At 47.0% G+C, this 24428-nt stretch overlaps 1 protein-coding gene across 2 annotated transcripts in view; it reads right to left on the bottom strand.

Annotated features, from left to right (window-relative positions):
* Window positions 1-24428, bottom strand: part of LOC143366585 (protein groucho) — a 125946-nt gene that overhangs the window by 7505 nt on the left and 94013 nt on the right. For both annotated transcript variants that reach the window (XM_076807719.1, XM_076807720.1), the window contains exon 7: window positions 23067-23092. In XM_076807719.1, the coding sequence (XP_076663834.1) occupies window positions 23067-23092 (26 nt within the window). The remainder of the gene's footprint in view (window positions 1-23066; window positions 23093-24428) is intronic.

The following is a 24428-nucleotide window of genomic DNA, read 5'->3' as shown; positions in this document are numbered from 1 at the left end:
TAATCGCGCGCGGCAATTGCAACGGGAGCTTGACGGCGTTCTATTGCTTGATATACACCTGTGGGATCTGTTCCTCTCGTCAATGGTAATGATCTCTCAATGGGCTTGAATTACATCGGTAGCTTCGATAGAATATTTCACGTGTTCTTACCAGAAGGCATCATTGCCCTCCTCAATCGATGGTCGAGATTTAGATCCTCGCTGAACCGTTGCTCCAAGGTTCAGCCGACACGAGGTAATTCGATCCTCCGCCTCATACCTTCGTAAAAGCTAGGCACGGTGGGCAGAATCTCGCAAATGCAGGAGGCGCGCGGAGGCACGCGGCGCAGACAATGAGACGACATCGAAAGATTCACCTTGGTGTCTCGTTTCTGGGCGGGAAGCGACGTCAGTTGACTCGGGGAAAAAGTGAGTCGAGGGGAGGAGGGCGAAAACACGCACACGCGCTCACGTACCAACGACTTCTCAAAGGGAGGAAGGAATCCCCCGAGGAGCCGTGTTATGTGCCCCGTTCGAGTTTTCCAGAAACGAAAAGAACTCGGAGGAGAGAGAGAGAGAGAGAGAGAGAGAGAGAGAGAGAGAGAGAGAGAGAGAGATTGATTGATTGATTGATTGATTATTTATTAGCTTTCTCAACTATTTTCGAGTACACTTATATCTGGAAGCTTTATGGGATTACGTTACGTTTGTTGTAACGAATTCCTTTACCATTCTCTTAAATATGCCTAAACTTCCACAGCGTTTTACTTCGTCTGGCAGTGCATTATACATTAATACTCCTTCATAAAATAGACTTTTTGGGGCACTTCACGTTTTACGAAATTCAACTGCAATATTCCCCGCTTGCCTTGTTTGCATTGCACTTTCATAGCCCACTATTCCTAGCCTATTTCTTAAATGCTCCGAGCATATATTTTTAAAAATCTTAAAAACAAATATACACATGTTATAGTACAGCCTCTGTCTTTATAGCCATAAACTGCAACGCTTGCAGCATATTTTCGACTTTGGTTCGTCTGTCACATTGCAATATGACTCTCATGGCCCGGTTCTGAGATTTTTGCAGCCTACCTATCTGTGTTTCCCCCATATTAATTAATAACGTCGCGCAATACTCAAAATGAGGTGCCATGATTGTCTTGTATATAGTACATCTAGTATATGCTGTAATATAATTTCCCACTCGATTCAGAAAACTTATTTTCTTCCCTATTTTCTTTAGCATATAATCACAATGTTCTGTAAATCGTAGTCTATCGTCAATCATTACGCCTAGATACTTCATCATTTCCACCCGTTCTATTTCAGTTTTATCCAAGCATTTCACAGCCATACTACCTCCTAACTCCTTTCTTATATTTCTAACTATCATATATATCGTTTTCCCTGCATTCATCTTCAGTCTGTTAATATTCATCCATTCTTCCACTACGTTAAATGTTACATTCATTTTCCTCTCAATCTCCATACTACTCTCACCTGTTACATATATTAAGGTATCGTCTGCAAACATTTTTATATTACATAGAGACTGAGAGAGAGAGAGAGAGAGAGAGAGAGAGAGAGAGAGAGAGAGAGAGAGAGAGAGAGAGAGAGAGAGAGAGAGAGAGAGAGCGAGAGCGGTTTCCACTGCGCACGGGGGCAACGAAGAAACCCACCCCTTCTCTCGTTACCCGGTAATGGCAAGTCACTATTTATCCAGGCGAGAAAGCCACGGGAGTCGGTCTGGTTACGGCTGTCGTGTTCCTGGAAAGGAAAGCCTGACGAGGAGTGCAGCGCCTCGCCGCTCCTTCCAGGATAAATCGACGGTAAAAAGAAAACACGGTCGCGAGAGGGGAACGGGTTCGACTGGATATTTCCCAGAACGATCCTCGCCTTCGAAGGAAGAACGGAAGAGGCATCTCGCGCGACAGGAATACGAAGTGGCGCGGGGGCATTATCATAAAAATGCGAGGAATCTCGAAGATCTTGGATTTATGTTGGCAGGAAGATGGTTAGCGCGAGATAAGTCCCGCAGAACCCGGTAGCTTCTGGCTCCGCGCGGATAATGGCCACCGTATGAATCGTCATCGCCAAAGTTTCCACGTGTCATAGAATTTTTATGCCGCAGCTCGTCGAACGGCGTCGACCATTTCTGCTTTCGAAACGATGCAGCACCTTCACCGAGCTGTTTTACGCGGTGTCTTTTAATCCTTTTCATCCCCTGAGGAATTCGTATTCACAAGGCAATCTAATCAACGATGTTTGTAGACTGGGCAATGTTATTTCGAGGCTGTATCAGTTGTCAGTCAGTTCTGTTCCACACGGTACGGATCGTATTGGAAAACGCGGAGGGCAGTGTGAAGGGGTTAATTTCCTGTTCCATTGTGTGCCATTGGATTCCGTATTTATAGTGCTTCGCGGACCGTGTAATATTCCCGACACAATCGGTTAGCAGGCATCCTCCATCGTTCCCGGATACTTTTTCTTCCCCGCAATTCCATACACCAGCCTCCCCGGTGTATTCAGAAGACTTATCTGCCCCGTTGCGAGCGCATCGTCTCGCGCTGAAACACCGAAAGCACTCTCTGTTTCGTCACGAGGATTCTCATCTCCCTCCCACCGCTCGTTCGCCATTTCTCACCTCTTGCTTCCTTCGTATGTGCTCTTCAGCCCAGGAAGCGACGGTACGTACATACGTACCCGGACCCGACCTTCATTCGCGTAAGTTTACTTACACCTAGAGCCCGTCGGGATCGCGCGGCAGCAGCCTTTCCAGCGAAGAGGGTTCGCGCCACGATCAATATGGGGGTCGGTACCTCTCAAAGGGGTGGCCTGAAAAGGAGTGAGAGGCAGAAAAGCGGGGTGGGCCGTTGGGTACACCGTGGATATATAGACTTTGTAGTGTTAGGGAGGACTTGGTCTGCCGGCAGGCAGGCAACTTGGCAAGCAGTAGCAGCAGCGGCAGCCGCCGTGGTGCAGGCAGAGATGGTGGTGGCGGTTGTCGAGAGGATGGAGTGACGAGGAAGGGAAAGAGGAGGCTGGTGGTGTGCGTGGTATTGGGGTTGGCGGTCGGAGCCATGAGGGTGGTAAGTGAGTGAGCGACTCCTTCACCACGGCGCCTCGTCTCAGCCCAACCACCGCCACACCCCACACCACCGAACCAGCCCCCGACCTTACGGATATATCCCAAGCCACCGACTACCCCATCCCTCCGTGCCTACTCTTTCTTCCTCCTTCCTTTCCACCCCCGACCTCCTACTACTCGGCAAGTAGTCTCCTTACTACTCACCCCACGGTATTCCACGTCGACCAACCCACGCCGCCTGTTTCCCTATTCCTCACTCCACCCTCGTCGTAGCCAGGACCCCGAGAGAGGAGGTTACGAACCGAAGTCGCGTCTCCCAAGACCCCGCAAACCCCAGTTGGTACAAGATTGCACTCAGAGGTTCTCAACCCGACCCGACACATTCGGGGAAAATCGGTCCCAACTACTCCAGGGATCATGGATAAAGAGCTTCTCCGGGAATCGGATCACGAAATGCATTCTTTTCGGACGTTTAATTTGTGGCTGGCAAATTGCTGGCTCTTCCCGGCAACGAATTCCTGTCCGTCAGTGCAGTCAAACGACGAGAATCGATTCGTGGAGTAACCAGACGGTTTTAGGTAGTGTTCCTGATTTCTCCATATTTTTTGTTTCTCGAGAAATCAGAAGTGAGATCATGTTTCTTGAGAATTCTCGAGAATTCCCGAGAAATAGAAAAAAATATTGCAAAAATATATTTGGAATATTTATCTCCTTATCTCCTCTTTTCTATATTTCTTCTTTAATAGCCACAAGAAACTCATTAGGTACTTAATTCAGTATACAATTTTTCTAAATTTTTAAATAAGAATTTAAGACTACCTTCAGCAGTTAATAATATCGAATCTTCTGTACTGTGATTTTCTATTGGAATTCATATAGGTTCTAATGTTATTAATAAGATTTATTATAAATTGTAGGTGTGCTTATACGTTCGCGATTAACTATTAATACATTCATTTACGAAAATAAATGAGGTTTATAATATTTTTCCTAGAAATTATAGTATTTCTCGAGAAATAAGAAATTAGCAATTATAAAATTTCTCGAGAAATTGTCGAGAATCATTCTCGAGAAGGAACACTAGTTTTAGGAAACATTGGGGTTGATCTTCTTTTGTTTCGAGAATCACGTAACGACCAGGATAGCACGTTGCCTGTCAAGATTCTCCGATATTCAGCTTTTTTAATTCCACCTGAATTGTCTTGCGCCGAAATCGAACTTCTTCCGCCCGATAATCGATGATTTATTTATCAAATATCACGGCCAACGACGTGACAGGAGGAAGATGCATGGGGAAGTTGACGCGCAGGCGTAATTCCGCTGGTTCTCATGACTACATTGGACGGCGACCTCACTCGAGGATGCATGGAATTTTTAATGGTCCCACCGGGGATAGTAGCAACCGATTTCCAGAATCAACCACGTGTCACTGGGTCACCGCCCGCATCCATCATCGCGGCAATTAGTGAACGCGAACTTTTATTTCCGCGCGCTGTGGTCGAACCGCTACCTGCTGCCACGCTATTCGGCCGAAATTCGCTTTTTCGCTTTTCCCGTGTGTCGACCGCGAGAATCGCGTGTCTGATAGGAGAAGAATGAGAAGCGAGCCGCGCAATTCAGTTTCCACTTTGTCGAAATCAAAATGTCATGTGCCGTGATTTGTTATCAAAACTGGTCACGCCATTGCAAATATAGAGAAAGCATAAAGCCGATAAAATACCGGACACTGTTTCCTTTTCCGAGGAAAAGGAATAATTGACTTGGTGCACAAGGCAGCAAACTATGATCCTCCTTTCCCTATTTATATAAATCTGATTATACTGTTGTAAGGCTCGTAAACTCCTTGTTGAATGTTTTCGCAAGCAGTCAAAAGATGATGAAAGTAAACGCGTTGCGTCACAGTAGTTACAGACGCTCCCTAGTCAGACAGCCGGCTGCTGCCTGACCAACGTCACGGCGAAACTACGCTTGCCTGCGTCATAAAATTGATCCATGAAATACATTCTCCTTCCCCTTTGCAAGTTCCCTTCTCGAAACAACGGGAGTAAATAACACCTACAAGATGATTCGAATTGTCCATAAATCCGTGGTGTAATCAATCTTCTACCAATTTCCATTATCCTCCATTGCCATAAATTTCTATTACCCAACATCGATGCACTAAATCACACCGCCTCCACCCTAAGAATAGCAAGCGAATTAACCCTGGTACAAAACTGATCAAGCGACAAAATCTTTTTCTCGCTCAGGACCAGGGGAAGCGAGACCCTCGGACGTATCGTCATCTCCGCGTTACAAGCGACGAACGGTGTCGCGAATCGTACAAAAACCCACGACAGGATGATTTATAGATACACCACGGTAAATAGGGACGTCGTTCTCTCGTTTCGAGCCTGGGGCGCGCTGTTTTCTCTCTGTTTTCTCTCGTCGACCGGCTACACACGCCCGCTCCTCGTACCCTCTTTTTCTCGTTTCCCTTGCTCGTTGTTTTCCCTCCCCCCGCCGCCGCTACCCCCACTCAACGGCCGGGCCAGGGAGCCCTGCGGTGGAATTTGCATTTTTAAATTAACTCGCCTCTGTTTGCAGCTATCTCGGCTCGGCGCCGCCACCGTCGGTCCGGGCTTTACAATTTTATGCAACAACGCGCCCCGGAGTGCTTCGCCGCCGCCACCCCCCGAGACACGGCTCTGGTCCAACCAACCCTCCCTCCCTCTCTACCTCTGATTCTAGTCAACCCCTCCCTGGTCCCTTGCCCTTGCCGCAAAGCCGGGTGATCGATATTATTGTTATCGTTATCGTTCGGCCGACCTCGAAGCGGCTGCGTTTCCCATCGACGTTACCGTTGCGGCCAATTACTTCTAACCACGACAGCGACGGTTTTACGGCGGCCTCGAGCGTACACGCTACCATGTATCGCTATCGCGAAACGGCAAACCGACGCAATATGCATCGAATCGCTTCGTTTTCCGCTCTTTCGTTTCGTTTCGCTTCGTTTCGTTTCTTCGGCCGCTGGCTATCTGCGTGCTGCCCCTTTTTTCGGTCAGGATCACACGTACACAGCTATATGCACACGCAGCGGCCGATACGCCGGGCCTCCACATCTCCGGGGCTTTATTGAATACAGAAACCGCGACGATTGCTTTTTCTTTTTCCATTAGGGGCGGCTAACGATGGTTCCGCGCAACGATGCATCGCGAAAATTGCTCGTAACAGACACTGACCCCCTCCCCTTCCCACCCCCAGCGACCGAGGGGTGCAGGATCGCCGTCGCACAGCTGTGAGTTCGGCGACTCGATACTTTTCGGTGATTAAATTCGCCTCGGTTCGTCGACGATCGGTGGCAAGCTTTTCCGGTTTACGAGGTCCGCCAGGGAAGCGTTCGTTAGGAGAAGAAATTGGAATCGTCCGAATTCGATCCAATGTATTTGATTAGATGTTTCCTAAGACAGTGATGAGCAACTGGCGGATCGTGGGCCGCATTTGGCCCGCCAGCCGCAGACCTGTGTTAGAGTTCCTGATTTCTCCATATTTTTTGTTTCTCGAGAAATCAGAAAAGAGATCATATTTCTTGAGAATTCTCGAGAATTCTCGAGAAATTGAAAAGATATTACAAAAATTATAATTTTGGCATAATGTTGAGAATATTTATCAAAAACACAAGAAAACTTTAACTGAATGATTATTCCTGTCTAATTTATACAAAACTTGTGTAAATGCAAAAATAGATATTAAATATAATTGGTAGATTTATTTATTTAATACAAAATTTGTACAAAGCGAAACATTACTTTTTGGTTTTAAAATTTATTTTTAAATAGCACAATGCGTCTAATGTAGTGTCAGCGAATCTATTTATAAATAAAAATCGACTCGATGACGAACGATTAAATAATTGTCTTAGAGTAGCAGTTTCAAATATCGCGCCTAATATTATCAAGCTGGTTCATGAAAAACAGAATCAAGTATCTCATTAATTAAATCTCAGTGGTTATTTACGTTCATTTAATTAGAAAAATATAGGTACATGTACCTGTTTAGATTATAATATGTAAGTATATATTAATGTGTATATATCGCTAATAAACAGTACATCAAAGTTAAAAAAAAAACGTTTTATTGTAAATCAATGTCAGAAATAACAAATTCAGCCCATAAATTAAAATTCTTGGATTAGTTATATTTATGTATTTAATATCGCGGCCCGCGTAGAGTATTAGGTTTCCACTTGTGGCCCACTTCTGAGAAAAGGTTGCTCGCCACTGTCCTAAGAGATGTCCCCAGAAGGAACCACGTTCGAAGTAGTTCTATGATCCAGGAAATACTAGGAAATTCACTCTGAGGAGTGAAACACGAAGAAATCGTCTAAAGATCGCCAGCCAATCACCATATACCGCGAGGAATACGAGCCAGCATCGAACGAGGTCGACGAGGGAACATCTCGACGAGAACGTCGACCGATCGAGTCGTCGGATTTCCACCGATTTTCGGCCCCGCGTTGCCAGGATCTTATACGAGATCGGCTGGCTCTCGATACGCCGCGCGAGAGGACAAAGTGTGCTCGTTGGTCGATTGAAAAGAAGACGCGGAAGGCAGGGGGCTCGGAATAAAACGACATCAGCTGCAACGTGGAGGAGGGAGGGGACGGCGAAAGAAACGACTGAGAAATAAGAAGCAAACAGAAAGAGCCCGCTATAAAGTGCCTTCGGAATATCTACGACGGAGGGACGGGAACGAGGAAACATTTTTATCGCTCCGTCAAACTGCAGGATAGGGGTCCAGAGATAGAGGGGCGGAAAGGAAGCGCGTTGGAAAGAGGTGGCGGCAAAGTGGAAGCAGGCGAACCAGCAGGAATGGGGAGGAAGGAAGGGACGAACGAGCGGGAGAAAGGGAAGAGTTCCGGTAATTGAAAAGCCCGTGGTGGATTACGATCGTCGCTTTATTTCGCGTGGCCGACGGTGCTGGGCTTCTCCACTATTATCTCGCCCTTTCTTCGGCTGCTCCTCCCTTACCTCCAGCTCTACGCAACAAGAAAAGCGAGAGGGGTCGAGGAGCGGAGGGTGTGTGCCGGCAGAAAGAGAAACCTCCTATAGTCGGGGTAGAAAAACAAGTCACCCCGTTTGATGGAGAAAGCTTCCACCAGCGGGAATCTATTGAACGTATCGAAGTGTTTCGGTATCTGCCTACAACTATTTGTATTTATTTGTAGGGTAAGTCCGGGTGGGATGGTAATGTTTTCGTTTGGAGTCTCCTACAGGCAAACTTTTTGATATGAAGCAACGAAAATGATGTAGAACAAAACTTCAATCCTTTTTCTACATATCCGTTAATATCGATAAACGAAAAGTTATTATTTAATACACAAATTTCAGAAATGAAGAAAAGTGTCATATATACCTTTCAGGCTAACAAGTTGTGGATCTTACATAGTTATCACAGATCCTTTCTAGTTTTCGTCCACTTTTGTTTCTGCCCGCTCAAAACTTCTTTGGGCTTTTGCTGTGAGTCGAATTTTCATGGGCCCAATAACCACATAACTTACATCTTACAAGGGAAGATCCCGAACCCGAAAATTCAAAAAATTCTGAAACTTTGTGGATATGTAGAGAATTTTCTCCTGATTACAACGCAATTTTTTTCTGTCCAAAATCACACTAAGGGGGTGAAAAATTAACCCCTGAAGATTCGGCTATTTTTCGATTTTATTTTTTAACTCGCAATCTGTAAGAGATAGAAAAGAAATTTCAAGACAAAAGTTACTTCTTTTAATTAGATATATTAAATAGTAACTGTTTCATCAATTGTTTAAACAATTTTTACATACAATTTCAACTTTTGTTGTATTAATTATTTTTTCGCCTTTGCCCTATCACTCATTTTTCGAGTGTTAATATGTGTTTGCGACGTTAATAATTTTCCTGGTTGTTTGAAGCGATTCTGAGTAGAGAAGTTTTGAGCGGTACAGGAACGATATCTTCCAAAACTAGGGTTGGCGTACGCTCTTCATCAATTTCAGCAGCAAGAACCGTGGTACTTGGTTGATTCAAGTGTACATTCGGTTTCAAATTAGTAAAGACCATATTAGATGGACCAGGATCATTGCTGGGACCATTCTACGCTACATCTATAAAAACAACCCTCAAAATATCTGAAATTACATCAAATACAGCTATGCCCTTCTCTCCCAGACAAAAATTGACCATCTCTCCCTTAAAGCCCTGATAAGATGATCATTCCCATTTCACTTAGTCTAACAAACGGAACCCTGAATACTTTACGGTTAAAAACACTGTAAACAATACACTATCGAAAATACATCTTGAGAACTAGAAATATTCAGCATAAATAACACAAACAAGGTGACCAAAATATCGATCAAACATTTTAAAGCACTAGCTTAAATTTCATAGTGGATTTACAAACCTTTAAAAACGTTCTATTCCAACACTTTTAACTAAGAATGTTGCTTGTCTATAACACTTTCTAAAAAATACTGTCACTGCCCATCTCTCCCGTATGACCATCTCACCCTGACTTACCCTAATTATTACTTGCAAGCTAGGACAGTAAGTTCGTGTCCCCCAAAACTTCCATCGCTCAAGTCGATTCTTCCTTCCGCTCGATAGTGGAAGAGAGAAGAGGGCAATCCAAAGAGATAGTGAGGAGTTAAAAGAAAAAAGGAACACAGAGAGAGGTAGAGAGGGATGGAAAAGAAAAAAGGTCCTACGCAACAATGCCCACGGAGAGGCGAGCCGCATTCTCGCGCGATTACCGACGCGCTCCTCGGGCCCTAACGAATGGCTTCGTAAACCGTGGCCGCTTTAAGGTCATTAGACAGCGCAAAAAAGGCAGTTAATGGGCGTCCTGGTGGCACGGCATCGCCGGGGCCGACAGGAAGAACGTGAGAGGACAGGGGAGCAGAGGGACCGACGTAGGAAGGAGGAGGATCGAGCGATCGCGGCTGACCGTCGCCGATCGAACCGCTGATTTATGGCGGCAGTATATTCCTGGGGAGAGACGGCCGAGGATCCTGCTATCGCGAGCGTTAAACGCTGTATACCCTTTACGGGACACGTATATACAGCCGCGGGCTAACCCCCTCGCGGCCGAAACAGCCCTCGAGAGGAGATCGCGTGTTGGAATCTTGTTAACCGCGAGCGTGAGCGCGCCACAGGGCCCACGATACCCTGTCTACTTTCGATCTTACACGTGTTGCCGATGTAGCTTCGGTATCGATAACACATAGGTGAATTACGGTCCCAGGGAAAACGCGGCTAGCCTACTTTCGATCGTACACGGGGGCTTCCAGCAGCACCGTGTACGCCGCGCGCTGGATGAATTCCACGACGGAGGAGGGAGAATGTGTCGTGTAGCGTGTCGAGCATAATGTCGGAGCGTATTCGGATTATGTAGGTCTCGCGTGATGAACGATGCTCGGTGTCTGAATGTGCACGTTCCGCGGGACTTGCCTCCGACGCTGAAAATTCGTTGAATTTCCACGACACCCAAGTTGAAAACCACTCCCAGATCGCTGGCCAGTGTAGAATCGTTTTTTCAGGAAACGAAAGGGAGGTCGCGTGTTTACTATTCCACTTCTGGCCGATGGTTTCGCTAACGAATCCGTTAGCCACTAGGGGAGAGCGGGGACAAACGTAACGGCGTCATGAAAGTAACACACGTCTTCTGCCCCCTTCCACATCATTTCCAAAACGTTTGATTTACACAGTTACACGCGTATAGCGTCTCTTTTATTGTATTGAGTGATGCTGAGCAGTAACACGAATGGTATACCCTGGGCAAGCTAAATTTGTTATTTGGATCATTCAGGTAAGTTTCTTCTATTTTGGTTTTTTTGTTAATATTTATAGTTAAACAATAGATATTAAACCAATTATTTTCTAGAGCGTTCTTAGATAATGTCTTCATAAGTTTCTGTATTTGATTGTAACAAGTCTTGTATAGTTTGTATGTTATAACAGTTCTATTCTGAAAAACATGGCTGGGGACAAAAGTAACAAGTTGCTACAGGGACGAAAGTAACATGTTACTTGGGCGAGCAAAATAGCATACAGGACAGGAATTCTTCAGATGATAATGATTGTCTATGTCTGGTTTGATTGGACGTTCCTTTCAGTGGAAGCTGTTCAAGAGAGAATCATCCCAAATATCTAGATTTTAAGGGTTAGACCCACGAAGACTGCAGTATGGGTGATCTTCACTATGTATGTTGTAATTTTAATTCGGATTAGGTGAAATTTAATACTTATCATTCAACTAAATACACAGTATCAAAGAAATGTTTGAAGCTGGTTATGCTTTCTTATCGTTAGGTACCTACTTAAAATATGTTTAATAGTAATATGTTTAAAATAATACTAATAATTTGGAGGAGAATTAAGTAAAAACACTTCTCTCAAAGCAAAGTAGGATTATTTATTATCAGAAACGATAGAAACAAACATTTAAATAAATTTTTACTTAATTAAATAAATGTCTGTTTCTATCGTTTCTGATAATAAATAATCCTACTTTGCTTTGGAAGAAGTGTTTTTACTTAATTCTCCTCCAAATTATTAGTATTACTTTCATCCCCACGGTATGTTACTTTCGTCCTACCCCTGCAGAACAAAAGTAACAATGACAGTCACTGCGGAAAACTGCCATAACTTTTTAACTACTTATCGCGTAAGGCCGAAACTGGGCTCAAATGATAGACCAAGAAACATACTATCTTAAGGCATAATTGTCATTTTTATACCTATAAAAGACAATTGTAGGCTAGGCCAAATGTAAGTGTTACTTTTGTCCCCGCTCTCCCCTACTTTACACGTCCCGCTTCGTCCAATGCTCTTCGCCCAGCGGATGGTAACCGATCTTCCGCTTCCGGCCGTGCGAGGCCTAAGAAAACGCGGCGCTGCCAGAGGGCCAAGTCGATTATGTTGTGAAATATGTACAGGGAGAAGTAATTACGGGGCGGTCGGTCGTCCGCTGGCCCACGGGCGGAGTTTTACGACCGCCTCATTAAATTACGAACTAATTACCGGCCGGCGAAATATTAAAAAGCTTGCCCGACCGTTAAACGTGCCGCGAGTCGTAAAAGAGAAGGCCCGCGTGTTTGTATGCGTGTTAACCACGCCATAGGTACTGCTGGCCGATCTTCTCGTGCAATTCGAAAGGCTATCCTTTAATTGGCCGGCAGTGGAGGAGCTTGATTTTTGCCCGAACTGATGAGCAGAAGTTTGCCAGCTTACATTGCTTCGCCTCGAACAGCAGGCGCTCGCGACATTGAATCGTAAAATTAAATGGGAACCGTGAGCAGTGCGCGTGGGACTTGCCACCCTCGTCTTCTGAGGGACAGCACAGCTGCGGTGCCACATAGTTTATTGTACGATAATCATTTTATAGTCGAATAAAGCTTGGACGCTGATTAGTCAGGCGCGTCGTATCGCCCGATGCAAAGCAATTTCACCAGCAAAAGATTAAAAGGAACGAACGCGTAGAAAGTCCGACGCGAATCGATACGGTCACCCATGCTCGACGCGATTTATCGCGATCCTCGATAACGCTCCGCTCCAGCTGTTCGACGAATAGTCCCGGCCGCTCGAAATTATTGCGTTTCAAGGCGGAGCGAATCGCGGATTATTCACGCCCGCCCGCGGCCGAACGTCTCGCGAACATTTTCCACTGTTCTAGAGATCTCGCACGCGGGCACGAAGCGAATTCGCCGGCAAAGAGGCTTGAAGCTCGCCGGCGAGTTGCTGCGATTGAATTAACGTGAGCGCGCGAGTATCGCCGCGGCACGGAGCGGAACCGAGCGCGAGCCGAACGAATCGCTCGCAAAAGAGCGAAGCGAAGCGATTCGCTGTCGCCGGGGCACTGTTCAAATTGCCCCACGACCAAGCCCCTGGACCCGACGGTAATAATCCAGCGCAGAAGATGCTTTTTTCCCCTTTCTCGCCGCCACGAACTTCCCTTTCACGCTGAATCAATCTGAATTCTATTATTACCGCCATTATATCCGGCTCACTTTCCACCGAGTATCGGTGGAGGGTGTAGTTTCACGCATCGATCGCGTTTAACGTCGATTCACACTTTACACTGTACACTCTGCTCCCCTCGGAGAGAGTTTGCCAAAGGTGTACCTACAGCCGACCGTTGCTAAGTCTTCAGTCCCCAGGCGGCACCATCGATTTAAGGGGGTAGTGCACTATTTCAGCTTAAAAAAATCAATATTTTTTATTTTACTGCTTCTGAAAGTCTCAGCCTTTACGAACATTTTAAAAAAATGTTCATGAAAAATTCAAATAATTGTCGAAATTTCAGCAATCTACGAAAACTTGCTCCGAAATCTGTCCGAGTTCGCATGGAATGTCCCTGTAGTTGGGAGCAGAATTATTCTGACAGATAAAAAAATAACAAGGTGGCGAAGGTTTGAAGTTAAATACGGTGAATTTCTCAATTATTTTGCCTTGTAAAAAATATGAAATTGTTAATCAAAAAAGGTTTCCGAGGTCCCTGCGATACCCACTGATGTGCTGAATAACGTGTGAAAATTTCAGACTGATTGGTCAAATAGCTTTTTTGCAATCACCTGCACCAGTTGAAAAAATGTTGTTTTGAGATAACCGTGTTCAAAGTTTTGAAACAAATTAAAAAAATTCTTTAAAATTTTTTTTATATAATATAAGAGGAGCTTAATAAATACCAAAAAGATTTATTGCATTATATGTTGTATCCACGGAGGAAAACTTCTTTAAAAATAGCTTAATTTTTCGGCCGATCAAAGTAGACTGACCCCTTAAATACCGCTTATATAAGTACTCCGTTAAAATCCCATGCTACCAGCCCTTGGAAAAACGTACCGAGTTGTCGTTCCTCCCCCAGTGAACCTGTCGCGCCCTGTTACGAGCGCAAGGGTCTCGGTGGAGCATCGAACGTCGAACGGCGGAGAGGATACTCGATGTGGGGATTGTTTATGCAGGAGGCAACAATCCCTCCAAGTGTCTCGTAAAAACGAGCGCCGCCGCCGTTTCTTCTGTTTCTCCGGTTAACGAGAAAAGTGGCCATTAGCGAGCCTCTGTCATAGGTTGCGACGGCACTACCCGTGATTTCCATAACAAATGTTCGCGCGGAGCGAGACGGATCGGCGTGAATGGCGGGGAGTTAGTAGACCGAGGAGAGCGCGGAAGATTGAAGAAGAGTCGACGACGAGGGGGCGACTGCAGAGCTTGGGGGAGGTAGCGAGGGCGAGGGGCGAATGTCATTAAGGCGGCGTGATGTTTTTAATTAATTAATTCGCGGCAGCTACGGATTTACCTTGTCATAAATTCCACCGCGGTGCATCCGCCGTGGGAACGGCGAGGGGTGGTCGAAGGAGTCATCCCTCGGCGGCGGGGCAGGAAATAACGAGGGGAGAACGAGACGGAAGGAAAAAAGGACAAAGGCAAGACGGCGCAGGGTGTACTGCAAAGTATTTAAAAATATTAAGTACCCCCGACGGAGGCGGATATTAAGGGGACTAGGCAGTCGTTTTTCGTGAAAAAGAGACTCTGTTCTTTATTTATTTGTAAAGAAATGAAAGCACATCCAGATGTATCCTTTTACCCAATGTTTATTACTACCGTACGGATTGAAAAATAAATGGTAAGAATTATATATGTGCTTTAAAAATGGCGCTGCAGACGGGTAAACAATTTAACGTTTTTCCATCGGTTTTTGCCTTAATATCGGTCTTACAATGTGACGCAATCCGATTTCAAAGGCGTGATTCTTGTTTTTTGGATTCATAGTTTCCGGCCAAACCTATAAAACAAAAATTAAATAAAAAATATGCGTTTGGTGGCTGAAAAGCGGCGATTTTTTCGAGAAAAATTCGTTCTTGTTTGTGCGCTACTAAAATCCGGTGACTTTTTAATTTTTTTATGAAAATCTCGAATTTTTACGGACCATATCTGAGGTTTGGCCGGAAATGGCACATGTTTTACACATCCTGTAATTTTTTCCAAGTCGACGTGAACCTCCATTCGTTCACAATCAGGAAAAAATGAAAAAAAAACACGTTTAAAGTTTCTGGGCAAAATTGACGCTATAATTGCAATTTTGCGAATTTTACTATAAACCAAGCGGCATTTTATTCAGGAAAGATAGTACTTTCGTAAAATGCAATAAAAAAATCGATTTTTCGACTGCCTAGTCTCCTTAAGACAGAGTCGTGGGGGGAGGGGGCGAGATCGACAGATGGTGAAGAAGCAACGAGGACGACGGCCGTATGGGAGGGAGCAGAGTTATAGGATTGAAGCGGCAGGAAACACCAGGGATCGGGCGGTTACGGGGAGAAAGGACGGGGGTTAGGTGGTAGGGGAACGTTTCAATTAGTAATTAAAACGTGCCGTGCCACCCCTAACCCTCCTATCTCGACTTTACACAGTGGCTGCTGCCTCTCTCTTATACCGTCGTCGTCATCGTTCCTACCGCCGCCATCTTGTAAATTAATTAATGCGTCCCTAACGAGATCAGAGGTGTCGGTAAGGCAGCAGCCGGGGATCGCTGCTTCTCTATCCTGTTCGCCGAGAGAGGAGGAACAACCCCCGCGGTATTTCTGGGGATGAGCGTGTCTCAGGCACGTGAGTAGCGTCCCGAGAACCACTTCTGTTCTTTCGCATCGGTGCGCATCGCGTCGAGTTTCTTCGCGCCGACGTTTACCAGATAAATTCATCCTCTCACGAGCAACCCTATTCTCCTCCCTCCGTGTTGCTCGTTGCAATTATATCCGCGCGCCGGCTGGATACAACGTAGAATAGAAAATGCGCGGATCCTGCGACAGAATTTCCAGCGTGATCGGAAGTACCAGGTATGTGGGTATGAAACCGGAATTTTTGTACTGAAAATACGCGTTTATTGTATGAAAATGGTACAAAATATTTTATTCGAAGTATTGCCCATCGGTAGCTGTACATTTTTCCCATCTCTCTGACAAATTGTGGATGCCACGCCAAAAGAACTGTTCCTCTTTTAAGGCAAACCAGTCATCGAACCATTTTCGTACATTTTCGTAAGATGTGAAGCGCTGCTCATCAAGTGCGTGTCCCATCCATGCAAATAAGTAATAATCGGATGGAGTGTTCCTTCTCGAGAATGATTTCTCGAGAATTTCTCGAGACATTTTATAATTGCTAATTTCTTATTTCTCGAGAAACTTAAGTCTAGGAACAATATTACAAATCTCATTTATTTTCGTAAATGAATGTATTACTAGTTAATCGCGAACGCTATTAAGAACTATGCTGTTGTATGAAAAACTTGTATGGTTGTGAGTTGAAAATCTTTATCAGATGTCAAAACAAGAAAATGGCGTCAGTGACGCGGTTTGAGGGTAACTACATTGACAGCTAGCGTCACGTATGGGCAAATTCCGGTTTCATATTTACGGACCTGGTGTATTTGGCTTCAGCCTGAAAGAGATCGGCAAATTACACCATTCCCTGAAAGTAATTCTCGAACGACTGAATGTCGGGGGTAGCCGAACGAGAGGGTGGTCGAACAAAACGTATCCTCAAAGTTCCCTCCATAATATCTTTTCACCCGTTCAATCAGGATGACCCTGGTCAGAAGTGAATTAGTCGTTGTAGGGGTTGTACGGCAAGGGTCGCGAGAAGATACAGGGACAGGGAGGGGGGCGAACGTCGGTCGGCACACGCTGGTGTCAGGATCTCTCGACCCTTTCAAACCCCTTTCATCGGCGCTTCATCCGCTTACATAATGCAGCCACTCTAATTAAAATAAATTACACTCTCGCGTCAGTTCGCTCTTTTATCCGCCGCACCTCTCCTCCCGCCGCCTCCCTATACAACGCGGCAGGATGGGTTGGGACGTTTTTTCCACCCTCATCCCACCGTTATTTTTTTTTTTGCACCGCACTTTCGACCACCAGCCACTAGTCACCGCGACACCGGCGAACCCCCCGCGTTCCTCGCTCGTTTATTTGCACTTTATTCGAGATTTAATTTACCGACCTCCGGACGACAGGCGCGTCGGTGCGCGCTCGACTCTGTGATGGGATTAAAAAAAAAGGGAAGGCCTTCGTGGCGAGAGAGCGGCAACGAGGGGGTGAACCGACGCGAAGGAGGGACAGGAAAGGTTGGAGCGAGAGTGTCGCGGCCAACGAGGGGTGGCGAATCACCGGAAAAATGGCCAAACGACAAGGGAGACCCGACGAGGGGGGAGCAATCGATAGGTCAACGTCTGTATTCGCGGCCGATATAAGGTACATGCAACGAAAGACGCGATGAAAGCCACAGTACCCTCGCTCTTCGAGCCTTCAATCGACATTCACAAAGCCACGCAGACGTGGAAATCGATAATCTTGCGAAATCCCCAATTGCCCCGCTTCGTTGTGCTGTTAATTAACGCTGAGAACTCTACCTATGCATTGGAACGGACCGCTGCTGCACGACTCGGTTATAAAAGGGGAGAGAAACGAATGAACCCCGGCTAAGTAATTCTACTCTGCTGACGGTAGATATTCAAACTCGCAGGGATGAACGTGTCGGTGCGACCGTGCACAAGCTTACAGGGTTCGCGTGCTGCGTCGCGGTGGAATCTTTGATCGGCGCGAAAATCGTGGCAGATGGTGTCGTGATTCCGTTCTCCAGAGGAGAGCGCGATTCGCTGTCGGCCCCGTCGCGACGCCGCGAATGAATTAATGCGGCGCCGCCTCTCGAGCACTTTTCTCGTTGCCATCGAGGGCCACTCGCTTTCGCGACAATTTGCCGCGAGCTACTCCGGGATCGGGCGTAAGTATCGTGAAATTCAATTAAGTTCGTGCTCGCGCAACTCGAGGGACTCGCCCGTCTCCTCCTCTCTCCCTCTCTTCCCATCTCTCCCGCGTTCTCCAGCGTCGGTTCACCCTCGGTGCTCGACAGCTCAGGGGGGAAAAAATCGTTCGCCACGCCGTCGTAACGACGATAAATAAATATTCCGCAGTCGTTCCTCCTTCAACTCCCCCCGAGAACAGTCTGCCTCTCGGTGTTTCATGAATTGGTTATGAGTCGACACCTCGACCAAGCCGGCGAGGAGACAGGGAAAAGCAGCAGACACTCCACCCTCTGTTTTCTTCGTTCACTCCTTAACTTCAACCCCTGCACCGTTCCTTCTCTTCCACCGAGCAACCCTCCCTTTCCTCCCCTGTGCGCGAGTTCGGGATGATTCTCGATTTTCCGGATCGCGAGAAAATTCGCGGAAGATCTCGGAGTCTCTGGAACAGTGCCGCGACGAACGCGCCCAGGGATGGGGGTAGAAAAGAAAGCTTCTTCCGAGAACGGGAAGACGGAGCTTACCGGTTCGCGAATAATATCCATGCGCATTCTCTTGCTTCCGCCGTCGGTTTTCGATTCGAGAAACGAGCTCGCTTCTCCCCTAGTTTCTCCGTCCTTCCTCCTTTCTTCCCCTTATTTTCTTTGCCAAGGATATTTTTATTTTTCGTGTCCAAAGGATATTTTTCCTTCAAAATATCTTGTTGAAGCTGCAGTCGCAGAAGCTGTCACTGAATATGGAACAAAACGCAGTAATGTGTTTCAAATATTCCCGCCTCTACAGCTGATTGCGGCGTTGCCGCATTTTCACGGTTACTCAGCTGACAATCCAAGAAAAAAAAACAGTTTTCCGTGTCATTTTCTTTCATTTAAACAAAACCGTCGAATCAATTGTCCGGAATTTTTGTGAAAATTTAGTTCAGTGTTTAATCTTTCTGTATACAAAATTTCAAAAACCTTGGCCTATTATTTCACTCTTAATTTTGAAGTTATATTCTCAATACTGCATTTTCCCATAAGAATACATGTTAAATTGAAAGTTAAATAATTTGAAAACTACCGAATCAATTTCTCTAAAATTTTGCAGAATGTTTTACTATTGCATAAAGATTGATGCCTCCACTTTTCAAAGATTTTCGCTTATTTCGAATGTTACTGAAGTTCATCCTTAAAAAAGAAAAACTGCTGGAAAACAAGAATGTCTGCAACGTAGAAACACGACGAAACAGATCCGATCGCACAGTTTCCGGAAAAAGGTGTCTCGATATGTCCACCCTCCCACGCGTTTTTAAAAGCGACCTCCTCCGCTCGTCTGTTTACAGACACTTCGTCGGCGCATCTTGCTCGCCCCCGTTTCCGCGGGTTAATTTTAAATTGCACCGCGTTGCTCGTAATCCAGCCTCTCTCGGTACCCGTTTCGCCCGTGCAAACGTTTACTCGCGGGTGTGCGGGCGCGGAGCGGCGTGGATCCAGCCAGTGGATAAACAAACAAATATAAATTTCTACGCCATCCCTCTCACCCTCTCTCAATTCCCCCCGCACGCTCGCGCGGCACCGCCGGTTTCTCGCGAGTCTTAAGCTCGCGGCGGACTGGGATGTCCCGCGTCTTTCCTTTGTTTGCGCGCCCGCGAGCAGGCGATCCCGGTTACGGGGGAGAAGCTGTGTACAATGGCAGTCGAAAACTACCATTATTTGGAGTTCCAATTACGGGACGCGCGAGGAACCGGCAGCGAAACACGCGTCGAGCAGTCAGCACCCCAAGCATCCGCGAGGCAACGGAGCAACAGAAGGGCTGTCGGGGGAGGGTGCGTGCCGACCAGTGGAGGGGGAAGGGTAAAAGACCGACGTACCAGCAATCAGTAACATTATACGACGCGACACGAGCCAACCACCCCATTAGCATTCATATTTCAATTTCATAGCCCTCGGGCTTCGTGGTGGCAGGGGATCCTGTAAGGCTGCCATGGGGTGCAGGACGGAGATAAATAGAGCTTCGACGGAATGGAGTGAGCGCGAAAGGGAGAAGGGAGCCGAGCTGCGCGAGGGAGAGAGACGCGTGCAGCGAAAGAGGATTAACGGGAGCGAGACAGGCAACAGGGAGAGAGAAATTACGGGAATTGGGATGATGAAAGGGCGGGAGAGAGAAGGAGAGAGCTAGCGATGGAAACGACGATCTCGCGAGTGCTATCGATAGCTTTGCGAGGAGCGCTCGCTTTTTTACTAGCACAGGATGAATGCACCGGTCGTGAATCATTTAAATTCATTCGCGAGCACATGTTGGCCAACGTATCGGTTATTCTTCTTCGAGTGCTAATATTATTGCGACACTAATTCGCTGATAAACATCGCGGCAATGTATCGCTTGATTTATGCCCCCCCCCCCCGAAATGTCTCAGCGTGGTCAAATATTATGTTTCCACGGGTTGATTAATTCCATTTGTCCTATAAACGGTTATATTCTGTAATCTACGCTCGTTTACGGCGCGCGCGATGAAATATCAGCGCACTTTGTAATATTGCGCAACTATCGCTAATGAAACCGTAGAATTGATCGCCCGCATTTTTCGTTACCGCGCGAGTCCCACGCGGGTATGCGAAACGCGGAGCACGATCCGCTCGGTTCCCGAATACTCGCGCAGATCGAAAATCTGCCAGAAACGGTCGAATTGCTCCCATCGCTAGCTCGTACGTACCCATTATGAAAGCAGATCGAGTAAGCGAGATTATATGCGCGTGGGCGCGCGATAGAGGGGCGGGGGCGAAGAAGAAGCGAGGGGGTGAGACCGGGGAACGGAGGGCGGGCTCGAAACGAGTGAGAAACACGATGGTAGAGAGAGCTAATACCGATGGAAACCTATTACCATCTATCTCAATACCGGTGTAATGGATGCGCCAGCCCCGATTATCAATCCGTAATAATTGTGCATATTAAACGGACGCTAATTATCGGTCCGGCCGCGGGCCGCCAGCAAATTGCGCAAGTTATGCTGGGTGTGCGCGCTGTTAAAACATGGCCCATAATGACGGCGCGGAAAAGAGCTACGGCGAAAAGATAATTACGCTTGAAAATCACTCTTGCCCGAATATAACGCGTCGGGCGGCCATTCCCCGTCCACCGATCCACCCGATCAATCGCGCGGCGAGTTTTGTAAAACGCTCCGGCGTATTAATTGATGATCGTATCGATCGACCCGACGTCATGTTTATTTCGCCCAATCGAATGTAACGCGCCACGCGATTAATGACACGTACGTGCATTATTATTCTTGTCGAGTGTACGGTTCCCGCGACTTTTTTCGCCGTAGAGGATCAATCACCGACGGAACCCTCCCCTGCTCCGAGTTCGTGACCGCGAGGCCTTATCGTGATTTCAGCGATTACTCGGCTACCATCCAATTATCCTGTACCGTGCAACCTTTCTCCTTCGGCTATTAAAATTACGGTAGGAGGGAGTAGTACCATGCATTGAAAAGAGACGTACCACGTCGCGCAGTGGTTTGAATAGAGGAAAATAGTCATTCTTTGAATGTTAAGTACACAGAATTTTTCCAATACAATTCCGTAGTAGGATAGTTGAAGCACCAGAACCAACAAGAATTTTCTGTGAATACCATTAAATTGTAAGGAAATTATAATATGAAAGTTGGGGAACAGAATTGTACACCTGCAATTTTTAGTTACAAACACACATATTCTGTCAATAATCTTCTGTTTACCGCTTAACGAGGTCGATGTTATTCGCTCTTAAACGAGGAGCCCAATAGGAATTTCGCAATCCTCCCAGGTCCGAATTGCACGAAAAATTCCACCGCGACATCTGGATTACTTGAATTTATAGCATATACGACGGTACTCTCCGAAAATCGATTCACCCCCAGCACGGGCAACTTCTTTCCCGCGATCGATAGCGAAACGATCCTGCGGGCCACTCGAGATCGGACGCGACGCGGGAACACAGGCATCCAGCTGTCTCTCGAGCCGTTTTTTGCCCGCCCGAAGCGCTTTTAATAAACGCGCGCCGCGCCCAGCCTCCGCTTTATGCTATCAAAGGTGGGGTAAAGGGCGCGAGTAACAGAGACAGAAGGGCGGCAGATAGAGCGGGAGGGAGTAACGGCGGAGAAAGAACGGGGGTGCATTCGACGACGAGCTTTTTACGGCCCTGTGTTCCGGTGTTCGGGCTTTTACGTCCATTCCAAAGCTTCCTCCTCTCCCAGCGGCTGATCCGCAGCCTTCCCTTTCTTCGCTGCAACCCCTCTTACCCCTTTATCCGCTCGTTGCATCGCGATCCTCCTCCCTCCCCGTTCGCTCTTTCACTGATTCCGATCGTGGAGATCTCCAGGCTCGTTTCATTCCCTCTCCTCCCTCGATGATATTCCCCGTCAGCGCCGACCACACGAGCCGCGCTCTAATTTCTTCCGCGAGATAGAACTCGACGAAATCGTTCTGCGAGTGGAACACACGCTCGCTGGGATTCGCCGTTTCAAAGCGAACGGTTCAAAATAAGTGGAGTAAGATCGATCCTCTGACTACTGGGTGCACGTTCCCCAAGTAGCAGCAGACTTGGCAAGCTTTCGTTAGACACATTTGGAAGTATTCCATCCGCTGCGAGATACACTCGCCAGGGGAACGAAATCAATGCCGATAGAATCAGTCTTCCTTTGTCAAATATCATACACCGCTTATATAGCAGGGGGGACGCGCGAGATATCGCGGCAGAAACAAATGGAATTTAATCGTCAGTTGTGCGTGCGCTGTCCATCTGTCGTTTATTGAAATGCTGCGAATGGGATCTGGTGATCCGTGCGCGCGGATAGACGGGCGGATTAAGTCGAGAACACGGAGCGGAAATCGAGGTAGCGAGATAATATTCGGGATTAAGCGTCATCCGTGCGCGGACCTCGTATTTACGCACCGAGTGGCTGCTCCTCCGCTGCAAGCGAGTCCGCGACGGGAAGGAGATTTCAACGGTTTTTCGCCGAGATTATCGCTCCAGCCGTGATCGAATATTCCGTCCTTTTCAGCGCGGACCGGGACCGAATCTCGGCTTACTCACGTGCAACGGTATCCGCTGTTTACGCCCGAGCTCCGCGCGCAACAGCTGTATTCGTTGTTAATAGACGCTGCTGTATCGATTGCCGATGGGGCGAAACCGCGATTGTATTATTCCGTGTATTGGATTAATTGATACTCACATGCCTCTCCTCGGCGGGATTCAGACCTGCAACAAACAAAACAACGCTTTTGTTAGCTCTCGCGCGACTCTTTCTGCGGTTCGCGTGTATACGAGTGATCCAGTTCCAGGTATCACTCAGCAACTATCAGTTATGCATGAATGGCTTGTAACGTTCGGATACGGTGTAACGAATGGGCCTGTAACGTTCCGAGATGATCATTCCGAATGAAATGCCTGCCTTCTTGCCACGATATTCTATTGAAGAGAAATTAAATGGAGGCTGGTGGGAATATCGAGAATCGAACGAGTAAGGAACTAAAACGCCAGTAAAAGTGACTCCGCGGCGCTCTTTGGTAGCCGTTAGTCGCTCAGGCACACGTGCCTGGGAAACTCTTAAACGTCCCTTTAATTGTGGCAATCCAGACGAAGGTACGACAAAATGCGCGCGATTTATTGCGCGAGGGCTTCTCTGGGGCCGGCTGAAACGACGGATCCTCCCCTTGAAGACATCGTATTTCCCGGCAAATTGAACCTCCGCGATGTTTTTCATGATTATTGCAGAACTAACCGGAGTCAGCGGTATGCTGGCCGGAATCTTTTCTCCGCGCCGGGGGAACGCGAATAAAAGGAGAGAAAAAAACCGGGACATAACGAAAGGAGAGCTAGACTCCTCGAGGATTTCCGAGAAGGAACAGTGAATGAAAGAGAGGAAGGGAGGGTTGAGAGAGGTCGGAGAAGATCCTGAACGAGAAGCTTTGTCCTCGAGAAACCGGGGCTAGTAGTTTGCCCTCGCTCGATTTCCCCAACCTCTCTCCTTCTTCTCCACCCTTTTGTAGGTACACTTTGTCTCGAAGGAAATATCCTAACGATATCTTCCTCCTCTCGCTGTTTCCACCCTCCACTCGAAAAGCTACACGAGTCGCTTCTGCTCCGCAAGCGCGTAAATCACGACGCTGTGGATCGCTCTCTTCCAGCTAGATTAATTGCTGTAGGTGTTGAAACGTCCCAAAGGATACGTGACGAATAGCCAAACACGTTCTATCAAAGTGGACGCTCTCTGATCACGCGAACTTTCATCGCGAATACAGCTGTGTTACACTTGCATGCGACGCTGATTTTCCTTTTCCTTGGAACCTTTCCTTCGACCGGTTCCTAAGTCGCCAAGCTAATGCTACTCGCCAGATTACGTTCCTTCGAATTCGATAAACGTATCCAGAATTCAAAGAGAACCGTAGCTTCGCCCCAGGACATGCTGCAAATTAAGCGTCCGCGCGGTACAAACGTAGCATGGAAGCGGATTAACGTTAAGTCAGGACGTTAAACGTCGAGGTATACAAGAAACCGTGGAGCGAAGTCCTCGAGCGGATGCACAGCCGCCCGG

This window comes from Andrena cerasifolii, chromosome 3 (assembly GCF_050908995.1).
Source record: "Andrena cerasifolii isolate SP2316 chromosome 3, iyAndCera1_principal, whole genome shotgun sequence".
Classification (NCBI taxonomy): Eukaryota; Metazoa; Arthropoda; class Insecta; order Hymenoptera; family Andrenidae; genus Andrena; species Andrena cerasifolii.
This window is presented reverse-complemented; position numbering and strand designations above follow the sequence as displayed.